This window comes from Chiroxiphia lanceolata, chromosome 4 (assembly GCF_009829145.1).
Source record: "Chiroxiphia lanceolata isolate bChiLan1 chromosome 4, bChiLan1.pri, whole genome shotgun sequence".
Lineage (NCBI taxonomy): Eukaryota > Metazoa > Chordata > Aves > Passeriformes > Pipridae > Chiroxiphia > Chiroxiphia lanceolata.
In genome coordinates, this window is record NC_045640.1 from 19,584,008 (window position 1) to 19,608,925 (window position 24,918).

Sequence of the window (24,918 nt, forward strand, 5' to 3'; positions counted from 1 at the left end):
GGATCTGACAGAACTAGTAGGACAGGACCTGTGGCTGATAAGGTTTCAGCACAAATCTCCCTTGAGAAACATGTTAATTAGTCTATGTACCACACATTTGCCCAAAACCATTTTTAGCACTACTATTATTTTTCACCTGTATAGATTTAAAAACAACAGTGTTCTATTTGTGCTGGATATTAAATTATTTCCTACACTATCTGAAGCAGATCCAATGATGAAATGACTCAGTCTCCATAATTACCACTAGGTATATTCCCTAATTAGGGTATAAAAACGGTTTCTGTCTAAGGTTTCTTGTGTTTGAAGAATTGCAGGTGAGCTTGAGGTCTCTGATCGGCCTCTCAGAGGTTCTTCTGATTTAGTGTCCTTTAACCATAACAGGCAGATCTGCTATTTTTTAATGAGTGTTTTATATTATACTATTATATCACAATGAAATATCTGTTGGCAATTTTAGTGTTGCCTTCTTCCCATGACATATAAACACCTTCCCTTTATTTGACCTTGAAACTGAATCACATGGAAACATTTCAGTTATTTGCAACCTGCCTAAAAGGTCAGAAGTTCACATACTCTGCAGTTGCTCAGCTGAAGCACAGTCACTTTTTTCCAAAAGTAAACTGTTCTACTTTTGTTACCCTTAATCATTTGACCATAATATACCTAGCGCCACATTTTTGCACACTGTAAAAAGGGACTTCTTTCCTGACTGTACTATGCACCTTTTCCAACTTATGAGATTTGCCTGATGTAAGACTATTTTCTTACCCATCCAGATGACTGTGGGTGTCTCAAGGGCTATTACCTCATCCTAGCTCCACAATGACTAGGAAAAGCTGTACATTCTATGCTTTATGGTTCACTTTACCACCATTTTCAGGTCTTACTAAATCATTGCTTTCCTTGTTCTGGATGAGCAGGACAAAGATTCCGACCACCAAGACTTCATAAAGACATCACTGCCATTAAGTTATTTACAAGTAGCTTTACTGGGAAAACCCTTAAACCATTGACTGGGTCTGGAGGCCATTTCAATTTTTTTTAATTCAATTGATCATAAATTCATCCCATTTCTAAATTGCCCTTAAAGGTAATTAGTTTCACAGATATAACCACACATTCTAAATATACTACCTTTATATGATCCACGGACACACCGAGCCCCGTTTCAAATATAACTGCAAGGAAATAGGAAGCCTTATGGTATCCACAACAACTGGAATCCATCAAGAGAGGGACAGAGGAGCCCATATTGCTGAGGCCATTGGCACTGGACAGACCTTTCACAACCTTCTCAAATATCCTCCGGCCAACTTCTACAACTGTATCACTTCCATCTTCTAACACTAAAAATAAAATATAGGATGCACAGTTATTGCAAGAGTTAAAATTAGGAATGGATTTCCCCTCCTTAAGTTAATGGGACTGAGACAGATTCTCTTATTTCTCATGCTGAATGGTATTCTCAACGCAGACAACCAAAATTCAACCAAAATACAAGGTATTATTAAATACGAAGGGTGAATAAAAATCCAAAAGACCGCCTCAAAGTAACTAACCACGAAAAACATAAGGATATTTCTATGATTCCTCCTACCTAAAAAGCCATACTTTCATCTGCAGCATATTGTAACATGATATTCCTTTGCTAAGTTAGCTGATGTGAAAAAAAAAAGTATAACACATGAACTGAAGTCAAAGGATACTAACTTACATGACATATATGGTGGAGTTATTTAAGAACAATAAAAAAACCCCCATGATTACCATCTGGACTACTGAAGTCCATCTCTTGTAACAGTTTGAACAAAGTGTGGTACTTTTCCCTGAGCTCTTTTCCCCACATGAAGGCATCGCATTTGGATATTTCTCCATATTTGTGAATCAGCTCCAAATAATAGTTTTCATAGTAACCTAGAGAAAACAATATATTTAAGATATGAAAGTTGACTTTGCCGGCCTTGAAAACAAGCTTCTGGTAGGAAAAAAGATGTTTCTAGGGTAAACTAAAAAGTCATGGACAAGATGGGCACCTTCTTGACACACAGCAGTACTAAAAACTCCTACAGCTAGCACCACTTAAAAATACATTAAGATTTCTTCTTCCATACTCTGGTCACAATGCATGCAATCGACTGCTAATTAGAAACATAAGCTTGTTTTCAGCACACATTTAAGACACGTTACTTTTATTTCACTAAAGCGGATACTTTGATATAAACCTGTTAATTACTGACCGTTAGGCAACTTGTGGCAGAAACATTCCTGCAAAACTGATCTATTTTTGGGAAAGGGCTTAAAATACATTTGCCTTTAGGGTAATTTTGAAAAAGAAATGGAAGAAAGGCAATTGTATAGACTACATGTAAGCTTGAAAGTATTTCTTTGTCCCTTTATGCACCTGTTTTATTAGAGAAGACATATCAAGATGATTAAAGTTTGTATTTCATGGTACAAAAGTATTTGCAGGGACAAAACCACAGTTTTAGCTAGCAGTAACAAACTAAACTCTTGAAATTGCATTTTTTTCTTGTTATGGCTGAATTAAGTTTACTTTTGATGATTGATATCCAGATTCTTTTAAAAGGAAAGCAAACAGGTCTCCAAGGATGACAGTTTAAAATTCCTGTGTCATAGATCAACACTTACAACTTCTGTGAGCTTTTTCGCCTTGCCTTACAATATATCTGTACTCATGAACTATCTCTTGAATGTCCATACATCTCTCGTAGTAGAGTTCAATTTGTTCCACCGTGTCTTTGTCAAGAAGAGGATTAGAAATCTATAAAAAGGCAAATGATGGATAAATGTCATCCCTAGTATCTGTTGTTGTCTACGCTCAGCTAGAAAGAAGCGTTGTGGGTAAATAACAAAAGGAAACAGATTATTCACTACAATCAGTTTATCTGGCACATCATGTGTTAGACAACCTGATGGTGGCCACAACAGACTATGACTTTAAACAGTCAGCACAATCCAAAAATCATGGATGAACTTTCAAAAGCAACCAATCCCACGTGACTTTTACCACCAATTTTAACAAAACTGTAGATTAATCAAATATGTCCAATACTGTATCATCAGAAACTGGGAACAAAGCACTAGTGAAAAGAAGTCCTTATTAAATATAGATTTATGAACATTGCTTTACACATTCACTGCCCAAAGCATTATCTTTTATTGTTTGAAGTGGCAACTAATATTGCTAATAAAGCTAATGTGTTCCTAGATATTATTATGCTTCATAGCAAGTTTATCACTTGGTAAGAACTCCAGTTAAAAAAAATAAAATACAGCCATAGTTGGCTGCTAATATTTAAACATTTCCAAACAGTGCTTTTGCTTACCTGTTCTGTTTCCAACACATTGAGACGATAGTATTTCACAGGTCCAAAGAATGCTTCAATACCACTTACATATCCACTGCCTCCAAGAACAAAGTATCCAGCAGTGTCATCATAATAGAAATCTTCCCTAAAACTTGAGAACATAAAAGAGAAGTAAACTGACTATCTAGAGGCATTGTGAAAGAAAAAAAGAAATTAGTATCTCAGAATTTCTGTAACTGACAGTCTTAAACTCATTGCAAGTGTGTTTTTCTTTGTTCATTTGTTTATTCTCAAAATCTACTCTACCATTTAGTATGATAAATTTTGGAGTAAATTTAACAAATCCCTTGTCTACAAACATATCAAACCAGCAGGGTGTTTTATTTTTCTGACCTGTAAGTATCTTCTGATGTTTTATGCATCATTACCCAACCTCAAAGATTTCAGTTTCACTTCTCCCTTGCACTTTTCTAAAATTGGCGTATGAAAATTTAAGTTATATCCTACATTTATTATTTACAAATTTTCAACTTCTGGTTTGTTAAGCATAGCAGAGAAGGAACAATACTGAAGTCTGCCATGCAGTTCACTGTTATGTAGTTTTCTTATTAACTGTGTTTTTTTTAAATTATTTACACAAGAAAGAGTCAATCTTAAATTATAGTGAAAGGGAATAATTAAAGATTCATTTAAAAAAATTATTCAGTTGCTTAGAATAAAGTATAGAGCAAGAACACTTTTGGTAGCAATTTTGCTCTCTAACTAAGCAAAGTAGGTAACAATTTCACTGGTGAAATCCTAGCTCTCTCACAGCAACAGCAAAACTTGATTTCAGTATGGCCAAAACTTCATTCGAAGACTGATCCTAACGACACCGACCTGGCAATCAGTTTTTAGTGAGGGCTTTCAGACTCTAGTACTGGATCATGCACTGTGTTAACCAGCTCATGGCATTAACAAAAACATTCAGCTCATGTCCAGTGTAATCACAGTAATGCAAACTGGTTTTGAAAGCATAGTGTGGAAGAAGACCACAGACATTTTGAAAATCAATTAGAATATCAGTTACAAACTTGTGCTCTCCTTCTCCTATTTTCTGTATCTGAACACATACAAACATACTCCTCCACAAAGGGGAAAATGCTGCTTACGTAAAAGATTGATGATGATGTCTTTTCAAATTCTTCCCAACACTGCTTACTTCTATCTAAAAGAACACAGAATATTAATTATAATAGCAGAAATGTTACAGGGTACATTTATTACAGTCTTAAGTTGCTCCAGGGGAGATTTAGATTGGATACTAGGAAAAATTTTCTCACTGAAAGGGTTGTCAAGCACTGGAACAGGCTGCCCCTGGAAGTGTTCAAGAAATGACTGGATATGGCACTTGGTGATATGGTTTGGTTGACAAAGTCAAGGGTTGGACTCGATGATCTTGGAGCTCTTTTCCAGCCTTAATGATTCTATGATTCTTGTCACTCAATAGATGCAAGACCTTCACCTCAGGGCTGTTTTCAATCCACTCTCTGCCCAGCCCGTATTTGTGCTTGGGATTCCCCTGACCCAGGTGCAGCATCTTGCACTTGGACTTGTTGAATGTCATGAGGTTCCCATGGGCCCACCTCTCAAGCCTGTCCAGATCCCTTTGGATGGCATCTCTGTCCTCCAGTGTGTCAACCACACCACAAAGCTTGTTGTCATTAGAATACTTGCTAAGAATGCACTCAATTCAACTCAGTCAATCAAAGTTAATTTCCCAAAGCTAGATGTCTGAACGTCCCTGGATAACTTCTAGTTTTAGATTTTTCATTCTTTTAGTATGTGAGCATGTACAATTTACAGTATTTCTCTCAGTCTCAGCTATTAACGAGTTTGTCAGAAGCATAACGAAATAAGACACATCTCAGCCTTGATCCTATAATTCTGTAGCAAGCATACCTGCCCACCCTTAAAAGAGAGATCCAGTCGAAACCATTGCTTCAGAGGAAGGCTGAAGCTAGTTTTCACTGCAAGGTCATCACCCCTCACGAGATGCATCTGAATATGCACATAACCTGACAGCAACAAAGGAAGAAAAAGGAAATAAACACCACAAACACACAAGAAACATTAACAGCAAGAATGGGTTTCCTAAGGTATCATTCACAGTGATTCTGTCCTCTTCATCCTCTCCATCCCCAACAGAAATCTGGGCACGCACCAAGCCATACATCAGCTCTCACAGAATCCCACAGACACACGCTCCACATTTCAGTTACACATCTCAGATGCTAATTCTCAGCCTCCCATACGAAACCACAAAATGAAAGCCAACTGTCCGAGGGATAAACAGACTAAATGTAAGGCAAACAGGGAGGCTCAAACATCAGAAAGCAGATGTGACTTCCAGTAAAAAGCAGAAAGGAACAGTAGACAATGGTATCCACTCAACACTAACTGGGGGCATGATCAAGTACCATATGACTCTACCCTCCCCTATTCGGACCTACAGAAGCTAGACTCCTTGTCTGAGCTCTTAAGACCAGAACAGGCTATTATGCTAGTCTAGTCTAGCACTGAGAACAAAACTGGCTTTAAAACTTCTCCAAGCAAATCTCATAATAAAGCTGATAACTTCCATTTTTGTTTGTTCTTCAAAGAAAAGCGTCCAGTTTATAACGGACAAACTAATTATCTAGATTGGTTACAAGACAGAGAAAATGAAAATAGCAAAAATAAGAGAGAGGAAAAGATCAGTTGTGAAACTTGCAAAGAAGGGAGGAAAAATGTATTACGAGAAAGCCAGGTATACACTTTTAAAACTCTGCATGCTTATTTCCTTTGTGAGCCTGCCAGCCAGCTCCCAGCTGTCTTCTGGCAGGAATAGTCCTTTACTGCAAGCATTGAGAGACTAAGATGGTCCTACTACCTCTTAACTTTTTTCTTGATCAGGGAAACAGACTGAGATTCTTGAACACTGAAATGCAGACAAGACCTTGAATAATTTTGTCTTTTTCTAAGGCTACTTCAAATTATAAAAAAAATTCATGTAGTGTGTATATAGGAATTAAGAACAATTTAAAACAACACTTCAATAATAAGAACAAAAGTTGTTCATTGAGGTAAAACTGTTTAATCCCAGTGTGTGTTCCTGGCCTGTAAGATTTAGCCCATTCTCCTCACAAAGCAGATATTTCCTGAAGTGAGCCACGAATAGATGCTGTGCAACTATTTCTCAGTTTTCCCCTAATAATTTAGTAGCTACTCTCCTATTGAGACACTATAGTCAAAAAGAAGCATTTTTCAAGGAATCAGTTTCACAAAATAGGTTTGATAACATATTTTTATAAATGTTATTCGTAGACACTGATCTATAAAGACTGTATTAGATCCCTTCTGAAAGCCATTAATAATATCCCTTACCTTCCTCGTTTAGAAACACGGCAGGAGTACCATACATTTCTTTTGAATCAATAAAATAGATTATACCACAGAGATCCTTTTCACAGTGGTGGAGTAGATATAGCCAGATTGAAACGGTGAACCTGCATGAGCAAAAGCAAACAAAAAATCCACTCCTGATGAAAACTCTCTATATAGTTTAATTTAGCAAAACTTCCTCACACATATAATCTTCAGAACAGAACACATCCTCTGCAGTGAAAACCTCCAGAATAACCACACTTAAGACTCTGATCTTTTAACCGCAGACTTTTGTGGTCATGACAGAAGAGAGTAAGGAAGCATTATCTGAACCAATTCCAGAATACCGGGTCAGAGCTACTTCCAGATCCCACATCAACGAGGAACTGAAAACACAACAGAGAAAACTTGGAGCCAAGCTCCCACATGCAGGCTACACTACAAAATCTCTAGATGCATGGTCTTGTCATCTTGATTGTTGAAGCCAGTAAAAACTTTTGTGTCTTCTACACTAAAAGCAAACTGTGAAAATGTGCTTGGGAGTAGCAGCTAAAAATTAATCCAATCTCTGGATAGTACAGATAGCTATGAATAACCATCACAGAGATATCACAGGATAAATAAAGGTGGAGCCTCTGCAAACTACAGAGCAGTGCAAAATAAAAAACCAAAGACTTATAAATGTCTGTACAAAGCTGGTTGAGGTACTAAAAGCTGAACTTGTACCACAGTATCTAATTTTAAGGAGTTCCTCTGTGCCAGACAAAATCTGCTTCCATGCTTTTAACAGCAATTAGATCACTTATTTCTCTAACATTGCCATAGCAGTTAGGCCAATCCTGAATGCCTTTAAAAACTGTACCTCCAATGTACAACTCAGCAAAGCACTATAATTATATCATATCTGATGAAATAGTTCACTTTTCTTAGTGACTTTTAGAAAAAGATATTCAGCTTTTGCATTTCTTAATTAATTAATAAAGGTCAATATTTGTTTATAAGACTTCAGCATTGGGTCAGCTTGCATTGCTTCTCTCTTAAGAAATTGCTTAACACAAGTACTTTGTATGTTTTCCTAAACTAAAGCAATGTTGATCTGAAAGGCTAGCACTTGTTCTCTTGCTTTAAACAAATGCAAGGGTGATTAAGTTTTCCCTAACAGAAACTACACTTTAAATAGCTAGTATCACCATTTCCACCAGAGATGGTACACAGGTGAGGTAGAAAGGTTTGTAAATCACAACCACTTGTATATTGATTGTTATGACCGACAGGCAAACACTGTGCTCCCAGAAATACTGCTCATGCTTATACATCGCTCTTTTTACCTTCCATCTCTGCCAATATAGCAAACTCAAATGCCGCAGTCTCCATTTAATCCTTGATTGCCAGGCTGAGACCATATCTGTTCTGGACACATTTCCTGGGACAGAATTTGGAACAATGCTGACTCATTTCACATCCCCCATTGCTGCAGAATGACGAACAGCATGAGTAGTCCCTTACAGTCCCAGCCTATCCTTGCTGCAGCTGTCCACTGGTAGCCACCTCAAATGACAGTTGTCTATCTCCAGCTCTCTTTCTCTACAAATGCCTGACTGAATCCAAACAAGTAACTTCAGTTAGATTCATCTGCTTCTATTGACCTTTTGGTGCAGTGGAGAACCACTGCTCACATACAGAGAACTGAAGAAAACCTCTCTTCCTCTTCCTTGACAGAGCTACCTCAGGCTGTCACACAACCACAACATGTACTGGAGACATCACTTGAAGGAAAACACTGTGTGGATCAGGTAAAGAGCTTCATAAATTCATGCCATGTATTCTCAACCAGAGCTTTAGCGCCTCAGTGCCAGAAGCAGAATGCAACTGTGTTGGTGAGCAAAGGGCAGCAGGCTGTCACCCATTCTGAAGAAACTAGGAGCTAAAAATTGCTCTGTAGTTATGGCTTCAGAGCTATAGTCTGAGGGCTAGTAATTTGCATGCAACCTGTGCTCTCTGGCAAGTCATTTTCAGCACTCTTCCTGTGCTCACAGGCCAAATGCAAACCAGCAAGCAAGTTCCAGTTCCTGCAATCATTTCCTACTTCTGTAATAATGTTGTCAGGGTAAGAGCATCTGGTGGAAGAGAGGTATATTTATGTATGTCTTGTCCTCCAAAGTTGCAAAATATGACTGACGAGTTGTGGCAGTTTTGGGAAGGGGAAGAAGAGCAGAGCAAGATGATCTTTTAAGAGCAATTCCTCTCTAACTGAATAGTGTGCAGGGGCTAAGGAGTTTTACTCCTGTCTAAGTAGAAGAGTTTACACAGCAACAGTGAAAGGAAATAGAATAAGGTCAAGCTGGAAGACTTATTTAGGCAGAGGATCCTATCACTAAGGGCTTGTCAGCTGCAAAATAAATCAGTGTGAATTCATAGGGATAAAGCTGCTCCACGCTGCTTGCCCTTGCAAGAAACCTTACTCTGCACTTGGTCTGCAAATAATGTTATAAATGCAGATCTGTTTGTAATGCAGAAAACCCCAGGCTAGCTAGTCCTGAGGAAGCAGCCTGATCATGACAGCTAACTCACCCTCCTAACTGTACCTAACCCACTCAGTTACACCCACTATTGGCTTCTCTTGCATAGCACCGCACTGACACCTACTCTAAGTATCTTTCTGAGGTTCAGCTTAATCCAGTCCAAAACTGAGATCACAAAGAACTGCTACCTAGATTACTTTTGCACCTTTTCTCAAATTACTAGGCAGTATTCCTTTAACGTGTGGTGTAGCCCAAGAGTTTAAGTACGTTCTATAGCCTTCAATAATCAAGTACAGCCCAGTTCAATTATTTGCCTATACTTACATGGGGTAATCAATCTGATGTTGTCTGGCTGTCTCAAGTTCTCTATTTTCAAATTGTTCAAATTTCTTCACAATTCCTGTTTTTTCCCCACTGGAAGCATATATAAATTCAAGAATCTGGACCCCATCTGTAAAATAAAATCTTTCTTAATCTGTCAGACAAAAAGCATTGATAACCAATTAATTAGCTCACACTCCTACAATCAAACATTTAAATCACAGATTAAAACAGATTAAAAATTAATACAAACCCTCAATAAGTCCTTAAACACAAATTCACTTGCTGTTATTAAATACATGCTGTTATTAAATACATGTCTTGGACCAAATAACCCATGGAAAGGGAAATGGAGTCCATTTCCAGCTGATATTAGAAGCACAGAAAGAATAGACTAATTTAAAACTAGATACTTAAAGAACCACTTAGTAAGGAACAAAACTAGATACTTAAAGAACCACTTAGTAAGGAAGAAACCTTCATTTATCTCATTTGCTTAAATCTCATTTTATCTTCAATTATGCCTATGTGACATTACTCCACGGCTCTTGGACTTGTTCTCTACTTGCACCTCTCTATATTGTAGGTATGGATAGATACCGATTTTGTTCTTAACTGTATAGATAAGCCTGTAATAAAACTGATAAAGCTGACCCTCCTAAGAAACAGGAGAAAAATCTTCAAGGCCATGATATATCTACTATCAGATTGTTTAGAAAAACTCCAAAATCAACAAAAAACCCCAAACAAAAGCCACCAACAAAACAACAAAATAAACCAAACCCTGAGGAATTTGTTACAAGTTTATTTTAAGAAACTAAATTGAATAAAATGTTATTTCCTCCTATTTTGTGTTATACTGATTTAGATTAGAATTAGATAATACATAAGATGTTTCACAGTGTTGTCAGGTGTCATATGCTGTCTCCAACAAGCATTTTAGAAAGCCTCCGAAGGAACCAGCATCATTGCTTTCTTGTTCTTCTTCAGAGTATTTACAAGTCAGTGTAGTGAAAATAAGTGACACAAATACCATTGTGGGATTTTCTAGGAGAGAACTATGTAGCAACAAATAATCTTTTTCCTTTTAGGTTCTGCTTTGAGTATGCATTGATGGCAAAAACAATTGTCAGCAGGTGTAAAGCTAGAGATAGGCAGGCAGAAAAAGAAGTCAGAACTCAAAAAGTCTAGAAAGCAGAGTTGTGAGCTTCAATAGTCTATACAGTTGGCATGACACAATTTTTTATTTAAAACTATTACTTTGTCTTTTAAAATGCTTGTCCATAGTGGTTTGCCAGGGAGTGGGGGAAGTGGTACTATGAAGTTTAGTGCACTACAATGCTTTAAAATGTATTTCTGGTGTGTGGCCATCACGTTAAGCAGAAGTAGATGCACGAACTGCAGAACTGACTCTGAAATAATGCAGTAAGGGACTGAACAATTCTCTGAACACAAAGGAATGATGTCCACTGATATCAGTGGGTTTTGACTGAAGTTGCTTGAATACACTTAGAAAATAAAAGGCCATGATGCTACAAATCTCCAGGCTTGCTATGATGAAACAAGCTGAAGGGCTTGATGCCTTCAGTCATTTGCAAGGGTAATCTCACAGTTATGAAGTTTATATGTTCAACAATGTTTCCCAAGTAAACCATCCTAGGTAACATTTACTACTTACTACCGGTAGTCACTTTTTAACAGCTTATTTGTGTTATTTGTGTCCCACTTGTTTCCTTGGGAAAAAAAAGTGACATTACACCTACCACTTTCATGAGGGCACTGAGGTATCCTGTTTGCTCGGAGCATCCACAAATAGTCAACACCCCACTGAAGACAAACTTTGTGGTCCTTGTATGGCCGTTCAAAAGGTGGAACTGCCTCTAAAAATGTGTAATTCTTGGCAACTGCAGCCTGGTAGTCTTCATTCTGTTCATCATCATAGTTACTAGTTGATTTGTGACTAATCCATGCATACAATATCACACTATGCACTATTATTGAGTTTCTGATGATATAATCATCTCTGTAAACCATGATGCTCGGAAATTTCAAACGTACTTGTCGTGTTCTGCTAACATAAAGGTTCTTCTCATCCTTCCATCTCCTTCTGTACACTGGTACGCCAGTCCTGAACTCAGAGGAGGCTACAGCTTCCAAATTGACAATACAAGGCTTAGAACATAAATACTGAACTGACACCTCGGAATTGTTAAGAACTTTCTTTTCTAAAATGTTTAAATGGATAAAGTCCGCATAATCCATGTTTTTCTCAAACTGTGGAGTAACTGCTGTTGTCTGTAATGTCTCCTTTCCAAAGGACGGCACAAAATTCTGGAAAAAAACCCCAAAACACAAGCATGTTAGCCAGAGAATCATGTTATCCAGAGTATCTAAGTTTACATCATTACTCATATACTCAGAGTAATAACAGAACATTGCACAAGCAGAAGGTTTATATACCATATTTTAACTCCAAAATATGAGGTTTCTTTCACACAGCAAGTAGACGTGGATTACTGGAGAGCTACCATCAAGATTTTAATGGTAACAGCTTCCCTACATCAAGTTCTCAAAGTTACACATGCCTCTACAAACAAACTGTATTTACAGGGTGTATCCTTCAGCCCTTACGCAAGTGGAATCCGGTCTAAGATAGCAACTTACACATCATGCTATTTACACATGCTCCTAGGATCAGGCCTAAAGAGTGTACCCTAAAATGTACTGGCATATATTCATTCCATCATTGTTCACTAGTATTGCCATTTCTTGACGTTTCTGTATCTTCTTAAAGAGTAATTAATTTTGCTACCTGTCATGCAGGTACCTGAAGGGCAGAATAACAACTAAGGCAGCTCTCAATGGTTTCCTGAGAAAGAATTAATATTCATGAAGTGTTTAGGGGCTTATTTTTGAACGTCTTCCTATCCTGAAGATGGACTTGGAAATCTGAGCAACAAGACCAGCAGGCTGCATTTGCTCAGCTTTTGCTCTCCACAGCTATGTACACTCTAATACACTTTGAGAGTGAGTGCTTGGACACACACCAGGATTATCCTCCGTGCTGAAGTTCTTGTCTCTAAGACTTCAAACAGCTTCTTTTCTTTCTGCCCTGCAGTCGGCATCCGGTTTGATGCACTGCCAAGGATAGCAGGATTACTCAGCTCAGAAGGCCAGCCACCAGCATGGCACTTCTGCCAGGTCCCTTGGTCTGTCTAAAATATTCAGAATTGCCACTTAGAATTACCAAGGAAGCTGGTTGTCAAGATTGCTTAACATGAGATCTGTCTCGGGTAACTTTTAACTGTGTTAAGCTCAAACAAATCAAATTGAAATTTATCTTGGATACATAACTTGGACTGATAGCTTTTTCACTGTGATTTTCAAAATATTTAAAAGCTTTGGACTAGTAATTAGCACACTTCTAATCATAGAAATTCTGTGCTGTGCACCTGAAAGTCAAGACTTTGCCCATGATCCAATGTGGGGATCAGTAAAAGTCCCTAATGATAAGCTGTTTTGCTTTTTATTTCTTAAATAGAAATAAAGCTCTCAGTTGACACTCCTTGAGAGCTACACTGAAAAAATATCAAGTCAGTAAGATCTGGAAAGGTGTAAATACTAGGAAAAGTCAGAACTAAGTTTACCTGTACTACTTCCTTGTTCCTACAGATGAGGATTTTGGATTTAACAATGTGATCAAATGCTGTTTTCCCCCCAGTTCCCTGTCTTCTTAAAGGCATAAAACAGCTCCAGGATTGCCAGTGGAACACAACTGTGCATAGAGCAGAGTTTTTACTTCAAGACCTTGATTTTTTTTAGGGCAGACACTGGAAGACATAACTGAATGGGGGAACTTTCAGGTGAGAAAGCTAGATACCATTGCTGGCAGATGGATGATCTAGATCACTAGATTTATTTAGTGATCCGAGGTATTTCTGAACTTGTCACTTAAATCACTTTCCATAAGTGCAACCAAATGCTCTTTATCTTCTTGTGCCTGACAAGACACCTGAAGTGAGATGTGCAGTGATGTTGAACACTGATATGTAAGCACCAAGACATACACTGCGAACAAATAAAATGCTATAAAAATGCAAAACACTCCACAATGTCAATATCTAGACTTTCTACAATAAGTACTCTTGTCAGAGTGACAGCCTTCCTCTGTGCCTCATTTCCCACTCTATAGAATGGACATTGTAAAAACAATGTGTACAGAAGGGGCTAAAAAAGGAATAGCCATAGGAGGTGGGTGTACATTGAAACACATGGAATAACACACGCACAAATACTGAGATAAAAGTTGATGAGAGAACCTTGATTTTAATACTAATTTGAGTATCTTTCAGAGCTTGACTTTACAAAGATACTGTTCTCTTACATCGCCTACATAATTTTTCTTTGGTTATAGATACCTTTAAAAGCATTAAAAGCATATAGCAGCAACAACAAATTATCCTAAACCTCTTTTAGTCAATGGTTATAATTCACATTTCTTGACCTTACAGTAAAGAGTACTTGTAAACAGCTTAATCCTTGTGATATGGGGGCTGTGTCATGAGGAAGATGGTAATATATTATGAAAGCAATGCCATGTGGTTATCACAAAATGTAAAAGTCTACCAGGAAGACACTACAAAGCATTGTGGTACCACTGTGTGCTTACCACACACACACGTTTACTGTCAAAATACACGGAGCAGCTCAGGTTTATCCAATACAGAGATATGGGAACTGGCTGCCAGCAAAGACAGCTTGAGTCTGGCACAGTTCACTGACAAAGATGCAGCAGTGTACAAATGTGTCCATCTGATTTTCAGTGAATGGTAGAAATTTTGTGGTGGGGATCTTCAGCCCTTCTGGTCTTAGTGCCTTTCCCTTAGTGCCTATTCTGACAAATGACTCCCAAAGAGTTACTCAAGAGACTTTACTTTGTATTCTTTGGTCCCTGGGTATTATCTGAGGAATATGCTGCCAAAAGGCACGAAGCATATTCGGGTCCACTGTTACACTCCCCTAACAAACCCTTCAGGAGGCTCATCCAGTAAAGAGCAGGGTGCAAAGGACCCTGAGCAACTCCACACCACTGGAACTGTGGCGGAGACTGTAGACCATAAACTCCTAGACCACGGCTGAGTCTCTGTTACCATTTGGTCACCTCTACACACTGCTCCCTGGTGAAATGCATAGTGTGCTCATCACCTAAATGTTCCTCCTGGGTGAGGAATCCCAGCATTTCCCTCCCTGCTATATCACACAAGGCAGACTTAATTGTGCATCACCTCTGACTACATCAAGCAAGGATGTAAAATTACATTAAATGTTGAGTATGATTAGGAGACTTAAATATAAAAGTTTCCCAGCACACTAAAGAGTCCAGCTACACTGATTCAAAATGTTACCATGAACTAGGCAGAGTTCAACAAGACAGGCATAAACTCTGTGTTGCATGGGGCAACTTAGCCACAAAAGCTGTAAAAGGTTTGTTCTCTACTTAAACCCTGCTGAATCTGAATGAATCAGTCCAAGTCGTCCCATCAGATCTTGGGATAAAAATCACTGTGGGAGGCAATCACAACAAGTGTTAGGAAACTGAACATCTTCAGTAGTGTAATAATAGAATAACAGAAATGATCGAGAAACCATTTTTTCACTCTCTGGAGTCAGATCTCAGCAGGACCTTCCATGAGTTCACCCCTACAGAGATTCCACATAACCCTATCAAACTGCACGTTTGCACAAGTTGAAGATAATCGCAGTCCTTCACCTGTGAACGCCTGACACGTCATGCTACATTTTAAGATACGTGAAAAGACAAGACAAAAAGGGGTGTTGATCAGTACCAATATGGTACAAGAATACAAAGACTGTAACCGGAGCCTGTGTTTAGCAGCATAAAATACAAAAAAGCAGCTCAGTATATGCCTCTAAAACGCGGCTGTTTCCGTAAGCCAGTGCAGTAGCATGCTCAGCCGTTCACCTGTAAGTAGCTGTCAAACACATCCTCCTTCTTTCCACACTAGAAATGTAACGTCACCCAGGACAGAAAGCTTTTTAACACCTGGATGTGACGACTCGGCACTCTCCAGCTGGATAAGGCAGGGGGCCCTGGGGGCCAGGCCGGGCGGCCGCGCACTCGGGACAGGGGCCCCGGCTCCCTCTGCGCGAACAACCCGCGGCCCCGCCCGGCCCGGCCCCGCTGCGATCCCCGCGCTGCGCCGGGCGCGGGGCAGGTGCGGGGCCGGCGGAACTCACCGTGAGGAGGAGGAGCAGCAGCGCAGGGGGGCGGCGGGGCTGGGTCGGGGGCTGCATGCTGCTGCTGCTGCCGCTGTTGCTGCCGCTGCCGTGCCCAGCGCGTTCGGGAGTGCGCGATCGGACCGACGACAAGGATGCGGCAGATCCGGCTTCCTGGAGGAGGGGCAGCCGCCCGGGCAGGGCAGGGCAGGGCCCCGCGCCGCAGGTGCGGAGCGGCAGGACGGGCCCAGCCCCTGCGGTGCTGCGCGGCTCCCCGCTGCCGCCGCGCAGCTCCGTCCAGCAGGCGTCGGGCGGTGTCTCGGGAGCGCCGCGCCCGGGGAGAACCCCGCGCAGGGCCGCGCCCGCCCGCCCGGCGGCTCCGCGGCGGCCCCCGCGCTCCTCCCCTCCCTGGCGCCTCGGCGCTGCGCTGCCAGCGCGGCCGCGGCCCGGGGCAGCTCCGCTGTCCCGCCGGCGGGCGGGGCGGCTTTAGGGCGGGGCGGCGGGACCGGGGCTCATCGCGCCGGGCGGCCCGGGCCGCGGTGACAGCGCGGCGGGAGCGGCACCGGCACCATCCCCGCACTGCGCCCCTCCAGCCGCGCGGGGGCGCTGCCGCCGCCCCGTCCCGGCCCCGCCCCGTCCCGTCCCGCGTGTTCCGGAAGGGCCCCGGGCCGTGACCGCCGGGCCATGGCGGGGTTGTCCCGAACCCTCGGCATCTTCGGCGCCTTCGCCGCCGTGGTGGGAGCCGCCTTCTACCCCATTTACTTCCGGCCTCTGCTGCTGCCGGAGGAGTACAGTGAGTTCTGCGCGGCGGGAGCGGGCCAGGCCCGGCCCAGCCGCGGCTGGGGGAGTGCTGGGGCTGCCGCTCGGGGAGTGACTCCCGAGGGCTTTCTGCTCGCCTAGGATGTACCTAAAAACGAAATAATAACCCTCGAGTTATTGGGCAGCGCGTGATTAAGAACACCCTTCAGCTCTTCTTTAGAGGGTTGAGGTGCACCTAAAGAAGTTGAGATCCGAGGGCTGGAGCACTTCTCCTACGAGGAAAGGCTGAGAGATTTGGGGTTGTTGGAGAAAAGAAGGCTCCGGGGAGACCTTATAGCAGCATTTCAACACTTGCTTATAAGAAAGGTGGGGGCAGAGTTTTGAGTAGGGCCTGTTGCAGTAGGACGAGGGGTGATGGTTTTAAACGAAAAGAGAATAAATTGAGAGCAGATAAACGGAAGACGTTTTTTATTGTGAGGGTGGTGAAACACTGGAATAGGTTGCCAAAAGAGATGGTAGTAAATGCCCCATCCCTGGAGACATTCAGCGTCAGGTTGGACAGGGCTCTGAGCAATCTGATCTCGTTGAAGGTGCCTCTGATCATTGCAGGGAGGTTAAACCAGGTGATCTTTACAGGTCCCTTCCAATTCAAACTATACAGTGATTCTATAAGCTGTTCGAGTTAAAACGTGGTAACAGGTTTTTTACTGGTTGTGATGATTCGCTAAAGCTGATCTCCGTCTATAAAACAGACTCCAGAGGAAAACCCCCCTCTCCTACCAGAAACACGGAAAACCTGCCAAAGCCCACAGCCGGCTCTATCCAGGGAGCTCTCAAAGGCACCTGCAGGTCCAGCTGCAAAGCCTCAGCAGCTCCAGGCAGGCACTCCATCCTGCAGGAGTGATAGGGGTAGCACCTGTTACTCCTCAACTCATGTGAAATACTGCCCAAGGAAACGTGAAAGTTCTGGTGGAACCAGCCTTGCCTCCTTGCTTTAACTTTTATAAAACTAAGCAAGATGTTGGTGATAACTTGAAGATGTACATGATTAATCTACCAAGACAACAGAAGATTCCTAGGAAGAAAAAAAAAAAGGAAAAGGATAACAAACTTATTGATCTTATTAGAGGGGCTTTGGCCTTGCATCAAAGCTGAAATAAAATTTAACTTGCAAACAAGTTTTTATTTAGGGAAGCTATGTCCTTAAAAAACCTTATTATTAATTCATTTTTGCTTATGCTATACTTTCCAAAAATATTATATTAGAAGTGTGGCTCGGCATTAAGGAAAGGACAGAATTAATGGACCACTTTCTCCTTTGCATTTGTGAATTACATGAGCAGATGTTCCCAAACAGGTTAGGGATTTTTAAATCTCTATTTAGGAAATAAAATGAGTGATGCACAGTTAGCAAGTGTGTAAACTTGCAGTTTGGTACCTGATGCTGAACTATTGCATGCTGCTCACCTTTATTCATTCGCTGTGTTCTTCTCTTGATGGTCATTGCTGCAATATGAGAGAGGCACATGCATTCATTACCATAATGCTTTAGGCAAGAACGTGGAATTTTGCGCTTGAGTGGAAGTATTTAATCTTTGGGGTACAAAGGATTTTTCAGAGTACAGTCTGGTAAGCCGTATGATGACTTCTATAGAAGCTCCCACCCTCTATTGGCTTGATCTGTGGGTGAATACTCAATATTTCTGTGTTTTGGCATGCGGGGTCTCAAAAGTTGGACATTTTCCTTAGCATCACAGGGTAATCCTGCAAAAGGCAAGAATGGATTTTAGTTATCTGGAGGACATTCAACTGTGTAAACACAAAATGCTATCTTTTCTTTCTTCAATCTTGTTTTTCTTGTGTATTTTCCGAATTCTACACAAAGGAGGTACATTAATGTTCAGGAAGAAGACTTTTCTGCACAGCTCTCACACATCTTTGGAGTTGTTCCTAGCCATTTAACAAATGAAATGGAAAGTACTTGGAAAAACTGTATGTAATCAAATTGTTAATATGAACCTTAAATTGTGCACAAAGAAGTTTGACCTAATTTCATACAGAAATGTTATGATTTTGTAGGGTTTTAGCACCTCATTTTGTGGCCTTGATGTTTCTAATATTTTCCTGTCTGTATCTAGCTTTAAGAAAGACTGTTTTCTCATATGAAACATGTAGTTTAGTGGCAATGATGAAACTTTGAGGCCTTGAGCACAGACCTTTTCCTTGTGAATTCATTAAAACAGTGGTTTGACAGCTGCTGCTTGGGGCATTTTCACAGGTTTTGTGATTATCTGAATTGTGAGACTTGGCTCCTTCCCCACCCTGTGGGGAAGACCCCTCTCCTCAAGACTGTGTCTTCCTAGTTATCCTTTTTGTGGCTTACCTGTTTTCCAAGTTGTTTACAGGCCCCACACCAGTCTCCCTATTGAGGGTTTCATGTCTTATGTGTGTATTTCTCATCTATTACTTCTTTGCACTGGTTTTCTTGCCTGACCAATTGACAGCTCTTTCTGTTCAACCCAAGTGTGTTCCTGGACCTCTCAGATTGATTCCTGTTTTGATCCCTGCCTCTCTTCTGATCTTAGCTTCCACTTAAATATCTTTCTCCTCTATGTCCTACAGTAAGTCTCATTCCTTGCCCATATCTGTTCTGTTCTTCCTGTTTGGGTTTTGTACCATTTCCTTTGAAATTAGGCAGTTCCTTTGTCTGCTGAAAAGGATGGAATGGAATTACTATCTCAGTGAACAGAGTTGGAGAAGCTGGATCTGCTTCTAGTGCCTGGCCCCTTGCAAAGAGAATCAATTACTGTGATATTCCTGCTAGTCTCTAGTAGCATTAGGCTTGTACCTAGACAGCCTGATAATATGTAGTGCCAGTGCATTCCCAGTGGGATAGGATGAAAAATTTCAGTTTTAAGGTGAGCTTAGTTCTGAGCTTCCTCTGAGAATGTGCACCCTACAATTTTTTAAAGGCTTCAGAAGTTCCGTGGTGTGGGCAAAAGGCTAATCCAGTTGAGCTTTGACTTACTGCTTCAGATTACCACAGTGGTGAAGAGCTTAAATGGAAGTGAAGGAAAAGGAGGGACATTTAATAATGGAAATAGTATAGTTTTCTCCATTTCTCTTCTTGGAAATGGTTTAATCTTTCAAAGAAAAAAGAAGAGCCTGAGACAGGCCCCATGTATGGAAAAAGTATCCCTCTGATACTGAAATTCACAAAGTTTACAAGCAGTACTTTCATAGGTGCTGTCATGAAATCTACTTGAAAGATCTTTCAGGACTTGAAAAAGGTCATTCTGGAAAGAAAAAAATATTTTGAATAGTTTCATGTTGAGCATGTGAATGATAGATTCTAAAATTACTGGTCATTCCTGAAGTGTTTGGATTGTGGCAGGTATTTTTGCATTTTTTATTTAACAGTAGTCGTTGTTTTAAGATGATTATCTATTGTTTGTAGTCTTTCAAAACAGACTAGCTGTTAGTTTCTCAGTGAAGTGGGAATACATTTGCATTGTGTAGGTGGATACTCAGCAGAATTTTACTGTGTAGCATCTAGAATTAAGAAAATTTTCAAGATTCTTTTATTGGGTGCAATCAAGATATCTGATATTTTCTTTTTTTTAGTAGTGTCCTTTCTGTTTTGTTTTCCAGAGAAAGAACAATCAATAAACCGAGCTGGTATTGTTCAAGAGGATATTCAGCCTGCAGGTATACTTGATTCATGTGTTTACATTTATTGTTTTAAAGACCCTCGTGAAGTGAGTCCTGAATATTTATATGGATTTAAGTAATATAGTGAAGAACACCTTCAGAGAAAACATAAATCATAAACTTGCCATGAAATTGAAGTGTAATTCTTCACTGGAAAATTATGGTTTTAATGAAACTTGTTTTAAATTGACGTAACTGGCCAAATAAGTTGCAGAAAATCTGTTATCTTCACACTTTCTTAAATAGATGCCAGTTTCCACTTCTGAACCTGCTCAGAGCAAACCAGAACCATGGGTGGCCTGAGCTGCAGCTGTAAGAACAGTATTGCACCCTAGTTTTGTGGAATGCTGCTTTACAACTCAGCTGAAACACAGTTTATGAGCACTTTAGCAGTGCCTGCCAGCCTCATGGGTGGACAGGCCATGCAGAAATCCACTACATGTAATGGAAAATTTGGAATGCCATGGTAATAGCTTTTTGATCTCTGCTGTTGCCAGTGGAAGGCATAGAAAAGCATATGAGGGAGATAAAATTCAAGTAGGCAGACTATCCTTGATAGTTCATTGCTTCATAATGGTAAGTGGAAGGGCTGTTCATTATGCAAGGTTGGCACTTCTCAATTAAAGACACAAGAGAGCTTGTCTTGATGAAACAGAGTATGTTAAAGGATGATTTATTCCTATTTTTGAAAAAGCCTAACACCAGCAGCAGGGGAAAATCAAATAGGGTTAAAGCCATGTCCTTATTACACATATCAGTTAAATCATTAGTGCAGGACTTACTTTCCAGGGAAGTGGTGAAATGCTGAAGAGTAGTAGGAAGGGTGTTGTGAAATAGAAGTCTGGTAAACCTGTCTATTTTACTGAGCATTCAAGTGCACTGGACTGGCTCATTTATCCAAGATGCAAGTACTTGATGAGGATGAGAAGTTACAAGATCCATTAGTGGAAAATTAAATCTAGAAAAATTTAAGTGCAAGGTGTAATTCTAGATGATTGATCCAACAGTATTAGAATACCTTACCTATAAGTGTGATAGATTTTTCCATTATCTGAAGCTTAAGATCAAGATGAGGTTGTCTTTTACGTATTTTTGCAAGCTTAAGCAGAGTTGCGAGTTAAGTGCAGAAATTGTTGGATTCTTTTATTGTTTAATACACAAGGGTGGAGTATTTTTTTTCTCTCCAACAGTCTAATTATGAACTCCTGATTGATTTGTAGGGTTAAAAGTGTGGTCTGATCCATTTGGAAGAAAGTAATGTTGGCGGCTGTGCATATTACAGAACTGAAGATGGACATCTTCAGCTGTTTCTTCTTTCACTGAAGTGTGCCTTTGGGTGTTGCTGGAGAAGAATTCTGAATATGCTGTGTGGGCACGTGAGGAGCAACAAAGGCTGCTGGTTGGAGTCCCAAGAGATAAAAACATGCTAGTTTTGACAGAGGATGCTGGTGCATAGCTCACAGACTCTTAGAGAGCTGAATGATTATTGAATATAGAAGTGAAATATTTATTTCCTTGAGAAAAGGGAAAAGGATTTTTTTTGAATCTGTAGACACTTGTAGAATAAATTATGAATAGAGTAAATCATGCTGCAGTTTCCTCCCTAGTTTGAGATTTGCTTTCTGTGGTTTTATTTTGAAAGCACGGTAGAAGTATATAATGGGAGGGATCAGTGCAGAAAATGCAACATGGTTAGTGTAAATTTATACATTAAAATTTTTAAACCAATGAGTACTTTCTTTGTTTGTTTTGCAAGTGGGTGTGGGAGGTACCTTGGCCACCTGGCAGGTGTCCCTCTGGACATTCTTCTTGCCCCCGCTCCTCAAAAGGACAGGAGGAGTAAACAGGATGACAAAAGTCGTGAGACCGGATAAACACAAGGACATTGCTTACCATTACTTTTGCAGGCAAAACAGACTCAACATGGAGAAAATTAATGTAGTTTATTGCCAATTAAAATATATTTGGATAGTGAGAAACAAAAATTAAACCAACATCTTCCCACTGCCTCCCTTTTTCCAGGATCAACTTCATTTCTGATTACTGTTTCCTCTTCTGAGTCTCCTGAGTAGTGGATGGGGGTGTTACAGTCAGTTCTTAACAATTCTGCTCCTTACTCCTCTCCTTTTTCTCCAACTCCTGTGTGGACTTTTCATGAGCTGAAATTCCTCCAGGAAATACCCAGCTGCTGTGGTGTGGATATCTCCTCCAACATGGTCTTCCCCATGGGCTGCAAGGGTCTAATTTCTCCAGTGCCTAGAGCACCTCCTCCGCTGCACTCTTTTCTGATTCTGGTGTTCACCTGCTGTTCCTCACTTATTTCCCCTCCCTCATTCCTCTGGTTGTCAGATATTTTCAAAAAAGGGCCACTCGCTTGGCTGCTGGGCTCAGCCCACATCTTGCAGTGTGGGACCCCTGGCAGATCCAACTGGAACTGGCTGTGGCCAGCAGGGGGCAATTCCTGTAGCCCACGTTCCGTGCTGCTGAAATCTGGTCCAGTACACGTGATACAGGAGATTAACACTAAATGTTGGGGTTGAAAAGCAGATTCTTTAAAGAATCTTTTTTAAAAAGGGCTTTTTCATGGTGAGTATAATGTTCATTAGAAGAAAAGAGTAAAGGATTGCCTTTATTGAAAATCTTCACCCAACTTGGATGTCTGTCTAATAATAGGTTCTGAATAAACTATGTGTTTTCAGATTTCAGAAAGAAATAGTCTATAACCTATATAACCTATATATGGGCACTGGAACAAGCTCCCCAGGGAATGGTCACAACACCAAACCTGACAGAGTTCAGGAAGCATTTGGATGATACTCAGGCACATGGTGTGACTCTGGGCGTCCTGTGCTGGACCAGGAGTTGGACTCAGTGATCCTTGTGGGTCCCTCCCACCTCAGGATATGCTATGATTCTGTGGTTACAGAATAACGGAACAAATATTGTTCTTGAGTACAGGTCAGGTAGCATGTACATTTAGCTTGAATATGCCATTTTTTTCTGAATTAATTTTAGCACTTTATTATGATACACAACATTTTAAAGACCATAGCAGGATCCCATGTTTTGAAGAATGTATGCACAGTGAGTGTTATTTCTAAAGTTAGCAGATGTTAGTTTGTAATGGTTTTTTGGACACCACAGTTTTATTGGGACAACAGATGAGCAACTCAATGTTTACAGCATCCATTCCCAAACTGGCATTCTGTTACTTGCTATTCCATTTCTACATGTCCTTGTCATTACCCTCCCACTCAGACAAACTTTTCTTGCTCTGAGTTTATGTTTTTATTTAGTCTTCTATTATCACTAAGCATTAGGATATTTTGAGTTTGCTTGCTGGGAGAATGTGGCCATATTTGATTCCTTTGAGTTCCTAGGTGATTTTGGCATGATGGTTGGAGCCAGAGTGAGTGCACACATTCACTGAAGGGATCATAGATTGGTTTGGGTTGGAAGGCACCTTAAAGATGATCTAGTTCCAACCCCAAGCTATTAGCTGGGACACCTTCTACTAGACCAGGTTGCTCGAAGCCCCATCCAACTTGGCATTAACAGTCAGTTGTAGCAAAGTTGTTTAACCCAAAATATATCCTAATGAAAATAAGGCGTTGCTTAAATGCACATACTCCATCTGTAACCAATGAGCTGCAAAATGAAGAGTTTTAGGAGACTGTGGGAATTATTCAATAGTGCTGCATCTGTCACTTGGTGACATAAATGCTTAAAAAACATACATCGTGCTACTGTGGAACAGTTACTAAATCACTCAGGATAAAAGACGTGACAGAGGATCTGAAATTACTTATTTTGGAGTTACGAGATAAGACAGTCTCTGCTACTCGTTTACTTTGTGAGTCTGAATCTTGCCTAGAAAAATGTTAGATGGTTTCAGAACAATGGCTGTTGGTGACAGGTGCTGAGCCTTTTGTCTTCAAGTTACTTAAATGTTGCAAAACATTTGAGTACCTGAACTCCTTTACTTAGCATTTATAGAACTGTACATGTCTGTTGGTCGTGATCTCTAGTTCATTCTGGTCCAGAAAAGCTTGGTAAGTTTTGTAGTTGCCTGTACAGAATTTACAGCAGTTTGTATCTGTTGGGTACTACTGAAGTGAATCTAAACTCTGAAAATGGTGCACATTGGTTTTGATGATCATCACTTCCCACTCACTGTGTTCCACCTAATAGAGCGGGCTGATCGGCCATGGCTTTAAAGTGTTAGGATAGTGAATATCCTTTTCAAAGCTTTGATACTCTGTCTGGATAAAGCTGTTAAGTCAACAAGGAATGTACTGCAATAATTGTCCAGAATTTACACTGAAATTTTCTGATTGCTCTGGCATTTGCCAGACTTTAGACCCAATTCTCGTGTGGTAAGTCCTAGTCCTGCAGCTGGCTTTGAGACAAGGCTTTGTTCTGCTCATGGATGCTGGACATAAGCCTCTCCTCCCAGCTACCCAATGCCAGGGGAAGTTCAGTACAGTGAATTGCGCTCTCTTGCTCTGGAAGAAAGAATTTTTTGCTACTTTTGTAAACTTCAACAATTATTATTTTTCCACACAATCACACAATGATGTTAGATGTATTTATAATTATATGTAATTTTATGTAATTATTAGTAAGTGGGA

General features: G+C 40.5%; 2 protein-coding genes across 2 annotated transcripts in view; one reads left to right on the top strand and one right to left on the bottom strand.

The window, feature by feature from the left end:
* The window catches only part of SEL1L3 (SEL1L family member 3), a 33,403-nt gene extending 17,373 nt beyond the window's left edge, over positions 1 to 16,030 (bottom strand). The window contains exons 1-10 of the mRNA XM_032686437.1: positions 15,839 to 16,030; positions 11,344 to 11,911; positions 9,584 to 9,710; positions 6,738 to 6,859; positions 5,274 to 5,389; positions 4,484 to 4,539; positions 3,351 to 3,483; positions 2,653 to 2,785; positions 1,771 to 1,917; positions 1,138 to 1,349 (exon numbers count right to left, since the gene is read on the bottom strand). Coding sequence (XP_032542328.1) covers positions 1,138 to 1,349; positions 1,771 to 1,917; positions 2,653 to 2,785; positions 3,351 to 3,483; positions 4,484 to 4,539; positions 5,274 to 5,389; positions 6,738 to 6,859; positions 9,584 to 9,710; positions 11,344 to 11,911; positions 15,839 to 15,895 — 1,671 coding nt within the window. The 5' untranslated portion in view covers positions 15,896 to 16,030. The remainder of the gene's footprint in view (positions 1 to 1,137; positions 1,350 to 1,770; positions 1,918 to 2,652; positions 2,786 to 3,350; positions 3,484 to 4,483; positions 4,540 to 5,273; positions 5,390 to 6,737; positions 6,860 to 9,583; positions 9,711 to 11,343; positions 11,912 to 15,838) is intronic.
* A 391-nt stretch (positions 16,031 to 16,421) lies between these two features.
* Positions 16,422 to 22,015, top strand: SMIM20 (small integral membrane protein 20). Its single transcript, XM_032686792.1, has 3 exons — positions 16,422 to 16,610; positions 20,228 to 20,284; positions 21,508 to 22,015. The coding sequence occupies exons 1-3, from the start codon at positions 16,502 to 16,504 to the stop codon at positions 21,543 to 21,545; spliced, it is 204 nt and encodes a 67-aa protein (XP_032542683.1). The 5' UTR covers positions 16,422 to 16,501; the 3' UTR covers positions 21,546 to 22,015.
* Positions 22,016 to 24,918: the final 2,903 nt, after the last annotated feature.